At 41.0% G+C, this 14,516-nt stretch overlaps 1 protein-coding gene across 1 annotated transcript; it reads right to left on the bottom strand.

Annotated features, from left to right (window-relative positions):
- Window positions 1-13: 13 nt before the first annotated feature.
- On the bottom strand, window positions 14-14,309 carry LOC148049932 (vomeronasal type-2 receptor 26-like). Its single transcript, XM_087705528.1, has 6 exons — window positions 14,268-14,309; window positions 11,745-11,935; window positions 10,516-10,822; window positions 8,461-8,528; window positions 1,010-1,017; window positions 14-828 (listed from the first exon to the last, which is right to left on the bottom strand). The coding sequence occupies exons 1-6, from the start codon at window positions 14,307-14,309 to the stop codon at window positions 14-16; spliced, it is 1,431 nt and encodes a 476-aa protein (XP_087561654.1).
- Between the last annotated feature and the right edge of the window lie 207 nt (window positions 14,310-14,516).

The raw sequence follows: 14,516 nt of genomic DNA, 5'->3' as shown, positions 1-14,516 counted from the left end.
AAATACTTCCAACTCACATAGCTACATTTCTTCTGCTCGTAAGATGCTCCTTTGTATTCAGGTCTGGCCTCAGAATAATAATATAGCACTTGGGAATGAAGACGCAACCAAGCAGACCAGCACTGGAGGCCAGTATGGAGAAGACCTGCACAGCCACCATGTATTTCCCTTTGGTGCTCAGGTAGGTGGGCACAAAAGTCACCCAGACACTGCAGAAGACCAGCATGCTGAAGGTGATCAGCTTGGCTTCGTTGAAGGCCCCTGGGAGATTTCTGGCCAGGAAAGCAACTGTGAAGCAGATGGCAGCCAGGAAGCCCATGTAGCTGAGGGTGATGCAGAACATGACAACAGCCCCTTCGTTGCATTGCAGGATGATCTCTCCAGGCTGGGAGTGGAGGTCAGAGTCAGGGAATGGGGGAGAAACTCCCAGCCAAATGGAGCAGATGATAATTTGGACAGCAGAACAAGAAAGGATGATGGAGTTGGCCAAACTCTTCCCCAACCATCTCTTCATTTGGTTTCCTGGTTTTGTGGCCAGGAAAGCCAGCACCACTGTGATTGTTTTGGCCAAGAGAGAAGAAACAGCAACTGAGAAGACAATGCTGAAAACCATTTGTCGGAGAAGGCAGGTGGCTTTTCTTGGTTGACCAATGAAGAGAAAATTAGACAAGAAACATAGCAGGAGGGAGACCAGGAGGGTGTAGGAGAGGTCCCGGTTGTTGGCTTTGACAATGGGAGTTTCTTGGTATTTAATGAATACGAGTAAGACAAAGCCCGTGGTTAGGGAAAAGAGTAGAGCAAATGATACCAGGATGTTGCCCAGATATTCTTCATAAGACAAGAAGGTTATAAATTTGGGGATACATTGGATTCTGTCCTTATTTGGATATTTATCATCTGGACACTTGGTGCATTTTTCTGTATCTGAGGGGGGAAAAACAATATTTCTTTACATACTATCCTTTCATCTTCAAAAAAAATACATTCTTGGGCCAAATGCATTTCTTACCATCTTCTCTACAGAAAGATCATAAAAAGCAATAATGATTTTCTGTGTAATATGAGAATCTTCACAAGAACTACATTGTTAAAGGTAAATAATAAATAAGTTAATCTTTCCAGACAAACTTCCTGAGTCCTTCACATGGCACTTCTTCATACACTGGACTCAGAAGATGCTAACTTTTGGAATTTGGTTTGCTGACAGGGAAACCTAGTCTTGCAAGTAATAAAGAATGACTACTGAGAGCAGTGGTACAAATATATTTGTCACAAGGTGGACCCACAACTATCCACACCCCCTCAGTGTGGACCAGAAACACCTTCTTGGTGATCCTCAGGTGGAGAGCTGCATAGAATGTGTTGCAATCCCAAAGAAGTTTTTCCCAAAAGGCACCTGGACTTTTTGTGTGGCTTTTCCCCTCTTTGACAGCATTTTGCTAGATTGGCCAAAATGTTTCCAAATCGCTCACCTGAATGCTGGAGATGCAACTATAAACAGGGAACTTTCTTCCATATGTGGTGGATGTGCCCTAAAGCTAGAAAGTATTGGCTTAAAATAAAGGAATGTTGGAAGAAATCACAAAACAAAAAATTAAACTGAAACCGGAAACATTCTTACTGGGCATATTAGGTGGAAATATATGTAAAAATTTCAATATACATATAACATCACATATACTAGAATCATCTTTGCTCAAAATTGGAAGCAGAATAACATCCCTTCAGATGCAATGATTATAAGAAAGGTATTTGAGTGTGTAGAGATGGATAGGTTGCCCATGGAGCAGAAAGACAGAGAAGAATTGGAATATTACAAAGTGTGGAGTAGATGGTATAAATGGCAGAAGATACATTAAACTACTGTATATAAGAAGTATGTAATATCTACAATAACATGACAATACTGTATATATTTGTAAATATTAGTACAATCTAAATGATTATATGATTTATAATAGGTGAATTACAGAAATAGAACTTATGTAAATATGAATGATATGGGGATACCAATATGGAAATGCTGTAATGAGCGGAAATTTCTGTTTTGTTTTTTAATGTGTAAATATGTTAAATAAATTATTTTTTAAAAAAAAATGTGTTGCAATCCCAAAGATGTTTTTTTCCAAAAGGCAACTGGACTTTTTTTGTGTGCTTTTTGTCTTTGAAAGCATTTGTTCTGACCCAAGCAAGAAGTGGAGTGTTGGTTCCGGCAAAACCCCTTTTATTTACACGACTGTGAATTCCTTTTCTTCACAGTCTACAAGGCTCCAAACAGCCTTTCAGAGGGTTGTTAATCAAATACGAACCTTATCTCATTTGGCCAGCTGCCAAATAACTAGTTCCAAGGCAGGGCATGGCAAAACTTGGCACAGAATCTCTTATACTTACAAACAGACTTTTTCTCTCTTGACACGACTGAAGCTCTGCGCTTGCACACACTGGGAACAGTCTCCAGCTGTTCCTCTGCCTTGCTGCTGTCTAGTTTCCTCTCTGCTTCTGATGCAGAGCCCTCGTCTGAGCTTTCCTCAGCCCTCAGGACTGGCCCCTGTTCCTCCCCAACCTCCTCAATGTCGGACTCTGCTGCCAGCTCAGCAGGCCAGTGGTGGGCCAGCATTTAGCTTCCCAGATGTCTGCAGAGATTATCAATCATCCAGGCCATGGTTGTCTAACCGTCAAACTGATCAAGGAGAGAAGCAACCTAGAACTAAGAAGAAGAAAATTCTTGACGGAACAATTAATCAGTGGAACAACTTGCCTTCAGAAGTTGTGAATGCTCCAAGTTGGAAGTTTTTAAGAAGAGATTAGACAACCATTTATCTGAAATGGAATAGGGTTTTCCTGCCTGAACATAGGGTTGGACTAGAAGACCTCCACAGTCCCTTCCAACTCTGTTATTCTGGTCTGCCCAAAGGTGTTTTTCAAAAGGCCACTAGACTTTCTTTGTTTTTTTTCCCTTGAAGGCATTTCTCTTAGAACCGAAGAAGCTTCTTGGATGAAACATTTTCAAAGCAAAATAACAGGAAAAACCAGTTGCTTTTTTGGGGGGAAATCACCTTTTGCGATAACCATGACCTGGATGATTGAGAACCTCCATAGACAAGGCATTGCAATAATACTTCCAGGAGATGGACCTAAGACAATTCCTCAAGTTTCAAAGAATTCAGATTCTTCCTAGAAGGGTTAAAAACTATAAGGACACCTCTCAATTGAAAAGCAGAAATGAGATTTTCTCTGAGAGTATCAAAGCTTGCGCAATATGTCAAATCCTCCTATCTGTTCCCAGCCCTTCCTTCAAGGTCTCTCTCTTGTCACCCCTTAGATAAGAAATGGTGCAGTTTGAAAACAAAAGTGAAAATGGTTGGTCTTCGATCTTTTAACTTGGACTTCCATGAAGATGTTCTGCATGAACCCATTTCCACAAGGCCTGCTTTTTTCTTTGATGTCACCCACCTTCCTGAGTGGAGATGGTCCCCTCTGGACAGCGAATGCAGTCGTAGCAGCAAATTGGCTCTCCTTCTCGAGCCCTCTTGACAAATCCAGGATGGCAATTTTCCACACATTTGGACTGAGGCAAAGACTAAGCAGAAAAGAAGGATGCCAAAGTAAAACCTGAGAGTTAACCATCCATGGAGAATGGAGATAGACATAACCCTTAGTGAAGTAGTTAAATAAATATGAAATATTAGCAACAGCACTTAGACTGATATGCCACTTTCCAGTGCTTTCCAGCCCTCTCTAAGTGGTTTACAGAGTCAGCCTCTTGCCCTCTCAATAATCTGGGTACTCATTTTTCCCATCTTGGAAGGACAGAAAGGCTGAGTCAACCATGAACCTGGTGAGAATCGAACTGCCATATTGCAGGCCTCTGGCAGTCAGCAGAAGTAGCCTGCAGTACTGCATTCTAACCACTGTGGCACTGTGGCTGATATATTACCTGATGTTCCATTCACTTGGATCTATCAAAGAATGGTGGTTTGTGGGCTCCAGGGGAAGAGCCTGTTCTGCTGTGGCCCGCACTCTCTGGAATATTCTGCCATTTGGAAGTGAGGTTTGATCCCCACAATCCTGGCCTTCCAGAAGAACCTTAAAACCTGACTTTGCTGACTAACCTGGGAACACTGTAGAAGAGTTCTATTCTTGTTGTGGCTAACAGGGTAGAGAGAAGATCCTCACCCCTATGTTGCCTGTCTTCTTGGTTTTTAGCTACTGAGTTAATGATCTTAGTATTGATCATATTGTATTAACTTTTTAAGCTTTCTATCACTTTGTAAGCTGCAACAGTGAGATAGATGGCATATAAGTGTAGTAGATGATGGATGGATGGATGGATGGATGGATGGATGGATGGATGGATGGATGGATGGATGGAAGCAGAGAGATACAGAGAGAAGAGAGACAGACAAACAGAGAGAGAGAGAGAGATAATAGATAGATAGATAGATAGATAGATAGATAGATAGATAGATAGATAGATAGATAGATAGATAGATAGATAGATAGGCAGGCAGGCAGGCAGGCAGGCAGGCAGGCAGGCAGGCAGGCAGGCAGGCAGGCAGGCAGGCAGGCAGGCAGGCAGGCAGACAGACAGACAGACAGACAGACAGACAGACCGACAGATGATAGAATATGGAAAAAATAAACATCTTTATTGCTTAGGCCATCACAAGCATTTCTCTTTCCTTCTTAATTCTAAGGAGGAACAAAGGAGAAAGTTAGATCCAAAACTAAATAGAAATTTCCTGATAGTGAGAACAATTAATCAGTGGAACGACTTGCCTCCAGAAGTTGTGAATGCTCCAACACTGGAAGTTTTTAAGAAGAGATTGAACAGACATTTGTCCAGAATGCTATAAGCCTAAGGGTTGGACTTGAAGACCTCCAAGGTCCCTTCCAACTCTGTTATTCTATTCTATTCTATTCTATTCTATTCTATTCTATTCTATTCTATTCTATTCTATTCTATTCTATTCTATTCTATTCTATTCTATTCTATTCTATCCTATCCTATCCTAGCCCAGCCCAGCCCAGTCCAGCCCAGCCCACCCCACCTCACTTCACTCTACCTTACCCTATTTCTATTTCTATTCCTACCCCTACCCTACCCTACCCTACCCTACCCTACCCTACCCTACCCTACCCTACCCTACCCCACTCCACTCCACTCCACTCCACTCCACTCCACTCCACTCCACTCCACTCCACTCCACTCCACTCCACTCCACTCCACTCCACTCTACTCTACTCTATTCTATTCTATTCTATTCTATTCTCACTTGCTCCAAAGGGTTGTAGGAGATGAAACTACTGGTATATTTTCCATTTAGTTCCTTCCTTTTGCTTCTGGCATCTTACATTGAAACAAAGCTCATTTCTATCTGCTAAAAGTCTGGAGTGATGGAACTCAGTAAAGATTTCAACATTCAGTGACAAACAGTGACTTTCTCCTATGGCCATAATAACATGGATTCCCCCATCCTACCTATAGACATGATTTCCAAGGATGATGATCTATTCATTAAATTCTATAACAACATTTATTCTAAAGGATTTATTAATGCTTATTTTACTAGGATTTTTTTTAAAAAATAAGTAGAATAAAACAGTGATGAAGAAATAAACTCTGCCCAGTAGGATACTAAATTGCAGAGGAACATAAAGGGGCCATGATCTTTGTCATCAAATTTAGTCATAGAACATCCCATTTCGGGCGTGGCTGAATCAGCTGAAAACACTGTTCCTTGTTAGAGCATCTGAAGGACACCTTGGTCAATAGTACTGAGCTTCCCAAGCCATCTAACAAAATTATCAATTATTCCCCACATTCAATTCTCATTGAAAATCATCCATCTTGCTGACTAGGCTTAGCCCACTTAAATGCGTTCTAGGGCTTTGGAAATCAGAAAAGTCTCCAATATTTTCCCCACCTTGTTGAGCATCTTTAGTCTTGACAGAGCATCTTGGTTGATAATTGCTCTCTGTCTTTCCAAGTTTCCAAGTTTCAGATTGATGGGATCTTCCTTGGAGAGAATTAACAAGCATCCAAAGTCCAGATCAGCTGTTATGCCTCCATTTTGGTCCAAGTACAGTTTATAGTGGGAAGTATTACAAATTTCATTCTTCTCAAAGAAGGGGTGGAACTGGAATAAATTCAACCCCAGATTTTAAAAGTAGAACCCTTGGTTTCTTATCCCATATGATCTTTTAACATTTGCATTTTTCTACAACAGTGGTCTAACTTTGCAAATATGCTTGGTTGGGGGAACAAGTGTTACCAGTATCTTCAAAAGTGAAAAAAAGTTTAAGCAACATTTGTCAACCATATCATCCTCATTTAATGACCCCATAATCCCTTGAGGGGTAGAATCGGGGCACCTGAAAGGAGCTGAGTATTTATTGGCCAGATGCCCTTCCTGTCACTGATGCAGAGTTTTGTTCAGCAGGTAGATTCTCATCGTGCCCAGAGAGAAAGAAATATCTGCCTCTTTCTAGTATCAAACTCACGGCCTCCTGATTATGCGGCAAGAGCCGCATCTAGTGATCTAGGGCACTGCACCACTCAAACATCTGCCAACTATATGTTGAGAAAATATAGATTGAGAAAATAAATAATTCGGCAGGTCACAAATAAATTAACAAACAAAGAGATTATGTATATCTCCCTGAAAACAACAGGGTGACTACAAGAAATCAGGGATTTGTCAAGAAGAAAGGTGCCAATTAATGTCTAGGTTGGCAGAAGCTGGAACAAGTACCGGGAGCTCACTCTTATGCAGTGCTTGGGATTCAAATCATCAAACTGCTGACCTTTCTGATCGACAAGCTCGGCATCTTAGCCACTGAGCCACCATGTCCCTTTGACATGTCATTGCACTTCTTTAATGAAATATGAGATGGTGGTAATAAAATTTGATTTTAGCAAAGTACCAACAAATTACTTCCTGATGTTATGATTCGATAGCTGATTATGTAAGATTTGGATTGTGAAAAATTAAATGAATAAAAAGTAAAATTGTGCCAAACAACTTTCAATGTTCATCATAAACTGTAGTTATGGAAAGCAATTAGGCATTTGTTATCAATTCATATATTTTCAGTAGTAAAGACATGCAGAGCTTCTATGAGGTGAGGGACCCAGAAGGAAAGGGAAAAGCTAATGACTCATCATACCTTCTACAGACACAGCTACAAGGTCAACCCAGCTGGGAATGGCATGCAGTTTCATCCTGCCCAGTCTACAGTTGAAGAGACCATTTCCAAAACAATTTATCTGAATATGATTGAACAATGAGAGACCAGCAATGGGAATGTTAACTGTGAATGTTTTGGCACACGAACCTCAGTTCTGGCTTTGCTATAATGAATCAACTTGGCCTTTAGTAAAGTAAACCTTTCACACCAAATGGAATCAAGGGTCATTCTTGCTTAAAAGACCAAGTTAGGGCAGGACTACCATCATGTTTTTGTGATACAAGATTTATCCCAACTCAGAGACAAAGATATTTTGGTCTATTTTAAAATAATAGCAAGCTTCCAGAAAAATATCTAAGATTTCCCAAAAGAGAGAGGTGCATAAGTTAAATCCAGCAGAAAAATTTCTGATTTTCAGAAACTATGAAGAGAAAAAAATATATTTCATATAAGAATAAATGGATGCCACAATGTAGGCCTTTTGTTAATTTTTTGTTTCTACTTTTTCTATGCTATTATATATCGCTACTGAACACAAATTATAATAAATTAATAATGGTGGTAGTGTTTTAAAGATTTGATGATAATTATTTAATTAGGTAATAATATTAACTCATATGAAGAAGCATGATGGGTATCAAACATCATTAGAGTATTTATGAAAAAGACCTCAGAATAGTAATTGATTGCAATCCAAAAGTGAGTCGGCAGTGTAACTTTCATGGGAAAAAAGGCAAATGAAACCATTATAATCTTAGGAAGTGAATGTTCTGATTTGGGGAGACCCCAACTCAACTACCAGATTCCCCTTGCAGACACAAAGCTCAAAAAGACATTGCCAAAAATTGATATCAAAATTGATCTACCATGATATAGACTTTTTGGATTATCAACCCCCAGTTGATTAGACTGGCCCAAAGTTTTGGACTTGTAGCATAATTAAGTTGAAATGGTTCCTCTCCTTCTCCATTGGTCTTCTTCTCAAAGAGAACTGAGATTAATAGATACTTGGCAGGGCCCCATACCTGCCATGGTTGCAACCTTGGAGCTTCCAAATTCTCTCCGCCCTCCTTCCTTCTCCTCCTGTATCTGGAGGAATATGCAGCATTCAAGACATGCACCAGAGTCTTAACGATACTGTAAACATGTTTCTTATTTGAGATCCGTAAACTGTTCCTTCCCTGTTGGGCCTCCATTGATGCTTTCTGGGTGCATCTTCTCCGACCATTGGCAGACGAGTCACGGTTTGAAAAGGAACAGTGAAAATACTGGTCTTCATACTGGACATCTACAAACAAATATGGTTCAAATGCGTCATCTTTTGGGCTTTGTTTCCCCTGAAGATGAAAGGACCAAATACTATGGACATATTTGAGAAGTCCCTGTTTTTTCAATGAATATGCTCCCAAATTTGTGGTGATCCAGACTTTCCCTTCAATGGGTCCTGGCAAACCTTCAAGTGTTAAATGGAAAGGAAGGATTCTGCCTGAAATGGAAACGTATTCTAAGAAGTGGACAAAGACATTGACTTGTCTCCACTTAGAGATGGCCTCTCTGAGGAGTGCCGGCTGTCTAGTCATTGAGATTCGTTGCGATATAACAACACAGATTCCATTCCTGACAAGCATACGAGGCACAATCCTCATGAAACTCTCTCCCTTTTCTGTGTCTGAAGCGAAGAGACCAATCAAGGTCCACCTGAAATGGAGAAGGAGGTGGACAATTGCTGGGTTCTGAAACCCTTCTTTGGGGAGCATCCAGTGGAAAAAAGGGAATTGACTTTTATCACTCAGAGCCTCTGAAGGAGTTAGATAACTGATCTGAAAAGACAATGAAGAATGCTTATATTTAGGTTTGGACCATATCCGAAAGATTTTTATACCAATAATTATACATCCCAATTTTAGACAAAGAACAAGTCATATAATTTCCCAATTCAGGCCTGAGGGTGGAAGAGACCCACAAGATTATTAGATTGTGTGCTTAATTGAGTGATGATATATGTCTTAAGCTTCAAATCTCAACTCCATATAGGATCTTAGGGGCCATCTTGGCATTATGTACTTTAATAAATGAGGCTAAAGAAGTTGGATCTCTATGATTTTTTTAAAGTTTAAGTAGTAGGTTCACTCATGTCCTTGCTCTGAGATCCTTTGATGTAGAGTGAGCAAAGATCCAATCTCCAAGAAAACTACCTCTAGATAAGGAAAGATTTACGTGCTCTATTGGCTTATCACTGAATAGCCACATATGGACATGATGTCATTTTAAAAAATCATAACTGTTGACTTTGATTTATTAATAATCAAATAATGACTGTGGGAGTTGGAGCTAAGTCTTCTTAATAGCACATGGAACTCAACTTGAGTGAGTCCTTGGTGCTCTCTGAGCTTGCTTGTTTTCTTGCAGATGTTTCATGACCCAACTAGGTAGCATCATCAGTGCTAGTCGTCATCATTATCACTAGCATTGATGATGGTACCTAGTTTGGGTCATGAAACATCTGCAAGAAAACAAGCAAGTTCAGAGAGCACCAAGGACCCCACAGTCCTCTCCTCCTCTCTTCCTCCCCCTCCTCTTCTTCTCTACAAACTCCATTCCCTTCCAGCATTGATGATGGTACCTAGTTTGTTTAATAAAACATCTGCAAGAAAACAAGCAAGCTCACAGACCACCAAGGACCCTTCATTTTAACCCTGAGCTACAAATATTCTCCTTTATTACAACTCAACTTGCAAGTATAATAATAAGAATATCATCCTCAGTATATAAAAAATGATAAAATATGTATTTAGTGCCTCAGGCATGTGTACATGAGGGTCCTTTATTAGTCCTGGAATATCATTCATGTCTAGACTGAATAATAATGGTGAACGTATGCCCCCTTCATGAGTTTTGATCCTATTTGCTACCAATAATTTTCTAATGGTGAGAACAATCTACCAATGAACAGAAGTTGCCTTTGGAAGTTGTGGAAATTTTCAAGAAGAAACCGGACTGCCATCTGTCAGAAAGGGTGTAGGGTCTGCTTAAGTGTGTGGGGGGGGTGGGGTGAACTAGATGACATAAGCTCCTTTCCAACTCTGTTAATCTGTAGATGTAAGTGTCCAGCAGATGACGATCTTGACATGAGAGGAAAGAGCTGCTTTAATGATTGCCTCCTTCTCAATATGGATCCTAGTTACCAGCCATGGCACCTACTGTACAATGGCTATGGTGAAAAGCAACTCCCGAATTCCATAGAGAAGATATAAGTGGATATATTGATCACTGACCACCTCTATGCTCACTTTACCAGAAGCAGAAACACACACATACACAAACCTGTGGGACTTTGTAGATGCCTACTAAAGTTGACATCTGGATGGAGATGTCCCTTCTAGCTGCGTCAAGAAGTATCAAAAGACTGTCCTCCTTTCCACAGCTGTAGTTGGGAACATTAGCTTCTCCAGTAGAGAGTATGTCCAGCAAAGCATCTGAAGTGGCAAGTGTGCTCAGCGAGTTGTCATGGATGTTGTAGCCAAGGGTGAGATTGTGCAGGAGCTGTGGATTCTTGTTAGCCACGTGAATGGCAGAAATGAATCGGACAATTCTAAACTTATCAGAGGTTAACCCACCAGAAGGTGCCCACCTGTAGAAAAATATCCATATTATCAATACCACCATCGAAAGCAATGGCCGAATATTGTTACTCTTTGTCACCACAACCTTATGGAGTCTTAAGCCAATACTGATCCAAAAGCAGAGGCAACAATTAAACCATTCAATGAGCATTTATAGATAGATACAGATACAGATTAACAGAGTTGGAGAGGACACTACACCATTTCCAACAGTGGGCAGTTCAGTCGCTCCTTGAAAGCTTCCAAGGATAGGCTCAACATAGGAAATTGCAACCTTTTCAATAGTTACTTTAAACAAAAGTCAGTTTTCAATAGATGTACTCAGGACTGGATGGGGAGGAAGAAATAATCTGGAGTTCTTTTAGCTGTTTCTCCATCTTTGGATTTGAGTCTCCTCCAGGAAATTGGGTGGGTCCTGCAATACAGGAGTAAGTGAAATATGGAGGGAAAAAAGGGAATATTACAACTGCAAATGGAAGGAGGGCAACTCCATCATCCTTAACGACTTACGAGTGAAACTGACTAGAAGGAATCATGTTGAAAGGCAACGTTATATTTGAGCTTAATGTTGCCGTGGTGACTATGCTAATGAAATGGTCTCCTGGCCTGTAATAGCTTGGTGGGTTTTTTCCATCCCGGTACTCCAAATTCATCAGGCACTTCCTCCTAAGCTTTCCAGAGACTGGCTGGAAGACAGGCAGCATAAGAAGCACCAGGAGCAGAATCAGGAGGTCCATAATTCCTTGGGATGAATCAACCCTTTTCTAAACAAGGACACCAGGAAGAGGTAGAAGAATTCCAGGCCAAGATGGAAAGGATAGTGGTTCTCCTGATTCAGACAGAGACAAGCCGAGCTTCATCTGGAAAGGAAAGTACATTCAAGAGAAGAGCTCCTACCTGTCCCAAAACCTGTGTCATACAGAGCATCACCTGAGGCATTTATCCTTTTCTGATGCAAGATCCCTTCCATGCTGCTTCAGGCTGATGTTTACATCAAGGCAGTCGCTGGAGAAGTGACAGAAGAGGTCAACAAAGAACAAGATGGCGATAATTACACTCTGAAGCAACTTCTCCTCTGAGAACCCTGGAGTTTTTCCAGAGCTCCATATCAGGAGGGATGGCTGGAGAAAAGCATGCAAGTGCAAAATCACAGGTAGACTCCTGGGAACATTATTCTGTAGTGGTTGTGGTCCTTCCTATCCAGGCATGCCCAGAAAATGTTGCTGGATGAAGGAAATTGATTTCTGCTGTCCTTCAACTCGGCATCCTGTCTCCAGAGGTCACTGGGGAGGTGACCATAGCTATAGGTTGACTCAGCCTTCCGTCCTTCCAAGGTTGGTAAATTGAGGACCCAGATTGTTGGAGACAATATGCTGACTCTGTAAACTGCTTAGAGAGGGCTGTAAAGCACCGTGAAGTGATTTATAAGTCTAAGTGCTATTGCTAAGGAGGTAGATCCTGGTTGAGTTGTAGGAATGTCAGCTAAGCAATAAAAGAGGTGAACGAACTGTGATGGTGCAGTGGTTAGAATGCAGCATTGTAGGCTAACTCTGCCCACAGCCAGGAGTTCAATTGTCACCGGCTCAAGGTTGACTCAGTTTTCCATCCTTCCAAGGTGGGTAAAATGAGGAGCCAGATTGTTGCAGGCCCAAAACGCCGTCTCCATGGTCATGGGACTGGTATGACTAAATGCCAAAGGGGCATGAAATGCTGTTACCTTCCCACCAAAGATGGTCCCTATTTTTCTACTTGCATTTTTATGTGCTTTCGAACTGCTAGGTTGACAGAAGCTATGACAAGTAATGGGAGCTCACTCCGTTATGCTGTGCTAGGGATTCAAACCGCCAAACAACCGACATTTCTGATCGACAAGCTCAGCGTCTTAGCCACTGATCCATTGCATCCCTTTGCTAGTAGTATTAGATCTCCATATATTAATCTTAAATGGGAGCTCATTTTAAAATTACTTATACCTGAAATTTCATTTCTCCACTCTTCTAGAAATGCCAATTTTTCAATGAGATCTAACAGACTGGAAAGTGACTATTTGAGGAGTGCATTGTTGGGCAAATAGGAAGAAGTTTACATGATGGATACAGCATAAAAACCTACATCCATTCACACTCATTCATTCAGCTGGAAGGGACCTTAGAGGTCTTCTAGTCCAACCCCCTGTTCAAGCAGGAGATCCTATACTCGTGATGGTGAACCTATGACCAGATCTTGAACTTTCAACTGAGTGGGGAAAACCGGGAAGCTTTCAGATTTGGGTTTTCCCAGATGTGCCAACATGGCTCTCTTAATAAATTAGAACTTTGAGCAATACTTTGCCTTGAATTCTGATTTTATTTTGGATGCTATTTGGAACCCTGACAAATGGGCCATGCAGAGGCATTTTTGGCCACCAACATGCCCCCCTCACCCTCTGCCCCCACAGCCTTCAGAAGTCAAATACAACCCTGATGTGGCTCTCAATGAAATTGAGTTTGACACCCCTGTGTTTAGAGGCACAGATGTATCCCTGTATGCTTTGTTTTGCCTTTTGTTGGTTTCATAATTGTTTGTATTTCTTTATTTAATAACTGACAAAATTGGAAGGCCCAGTCACAGTCCCAGCAAGGAATTCATGGTGATGGTGGTGGTGGTGATGATGATGATGATGATGATGATGTGGAAGGTAGAAGTGTTGACAGGCTATAAATAATATTTGTGTTTTTATTTTTAATCCATGACATGGGCCATTAGGGCATGGAGAGGAAAGAGGCAGATTTCATCCCTAATAATGATAAATTTTGTTTATGTCCCTTCTCTCATGGGTGATATCCTATCAGTGGATTTTATGGTGAGTCCTCTATTTGGTTTTCTCTTGTCCAAAGAACCCAATTGCTCTCCCTCCATGGTCCTCCCAGTTAGATCTTCTTCTTTATTTGACTCTATGATCTTAACAAAGATTGACTGGTTTATTCATTGATTGATGTATCTTTTTAAGGAATGTAAATTTGGTTTGGGTATTCAAAAGCCATTGATGTGAAACTGTGTCTCCAGTTTCAAAGAATTCAGGTGTTCCTAGCAAAGATAAATACAGAAGGACACTTTCAAACTGGCATGAAGAAGTGATGGGACTGGACCATCAATGGCAAGGTTTGAGCAAGGGTAAATGGAGCCTGGATGCATTTGGCAAGAACTCACCAGTGTGCTATGTGACAGAAAAATGCCAACCTGTCTTAAATCTAAGATTCACAAGGCAACCATCCAAAGAAATTTAGTTTGGCGGATCCTCGTTGGGCCTGCAGCCATCTTTTCTGTTGGGTCTTTGGCCTTCCATACTTTCCATTATTCTGCTATGCATTTTCTATTGTGGGAAAATGAGAGGGGGGATTGTATATAGTTAGATGCTATGTAGCCATATCAAAATTCTTTCTAGAAAGCCAAGCTCATCCTTTGTTTTCATACCTCTGCACCTGACCAGAACTGGATGGATGCAACTGCCAGCATGGTAGTGGAAGATTGGAACATGGGGTGGACTTGTGAGTGTTGGGGGAAGATCTTGAACTTTCAACTGGGTGGGGAAAACTGGGAAGTTTTCAGATTCGGGTTTCCCCAGATGTGTCAACATGGCTCTCTTCATAATTTGGAACTTTGAGGAATCCTTTGCCTTGGACTCTGATTTACTTTTGGATGCTATTGGGAACCCTGACATTA

Source organism: Thamnophis sirtalis, unplaced genomic scaffold (genome assembly GCF_051295495.1).
Source record: "Thamnophis sirtalis isolate CommonGarterSnake01/CBP01778 unplaced genomic scaffold, rThaSir2_p1.2 scaffold_1, whole genome shotgun sequence".
Lineage (NCBI taxonomy): Eukaryota > Metazoa > Chordata > Lepidosauria > Squamata > Natricidae > Thamnophis > Thamnophis sirtalis.
This window is presented reverse-complemented; position numbering and strand designations above follow the sequence as displayed.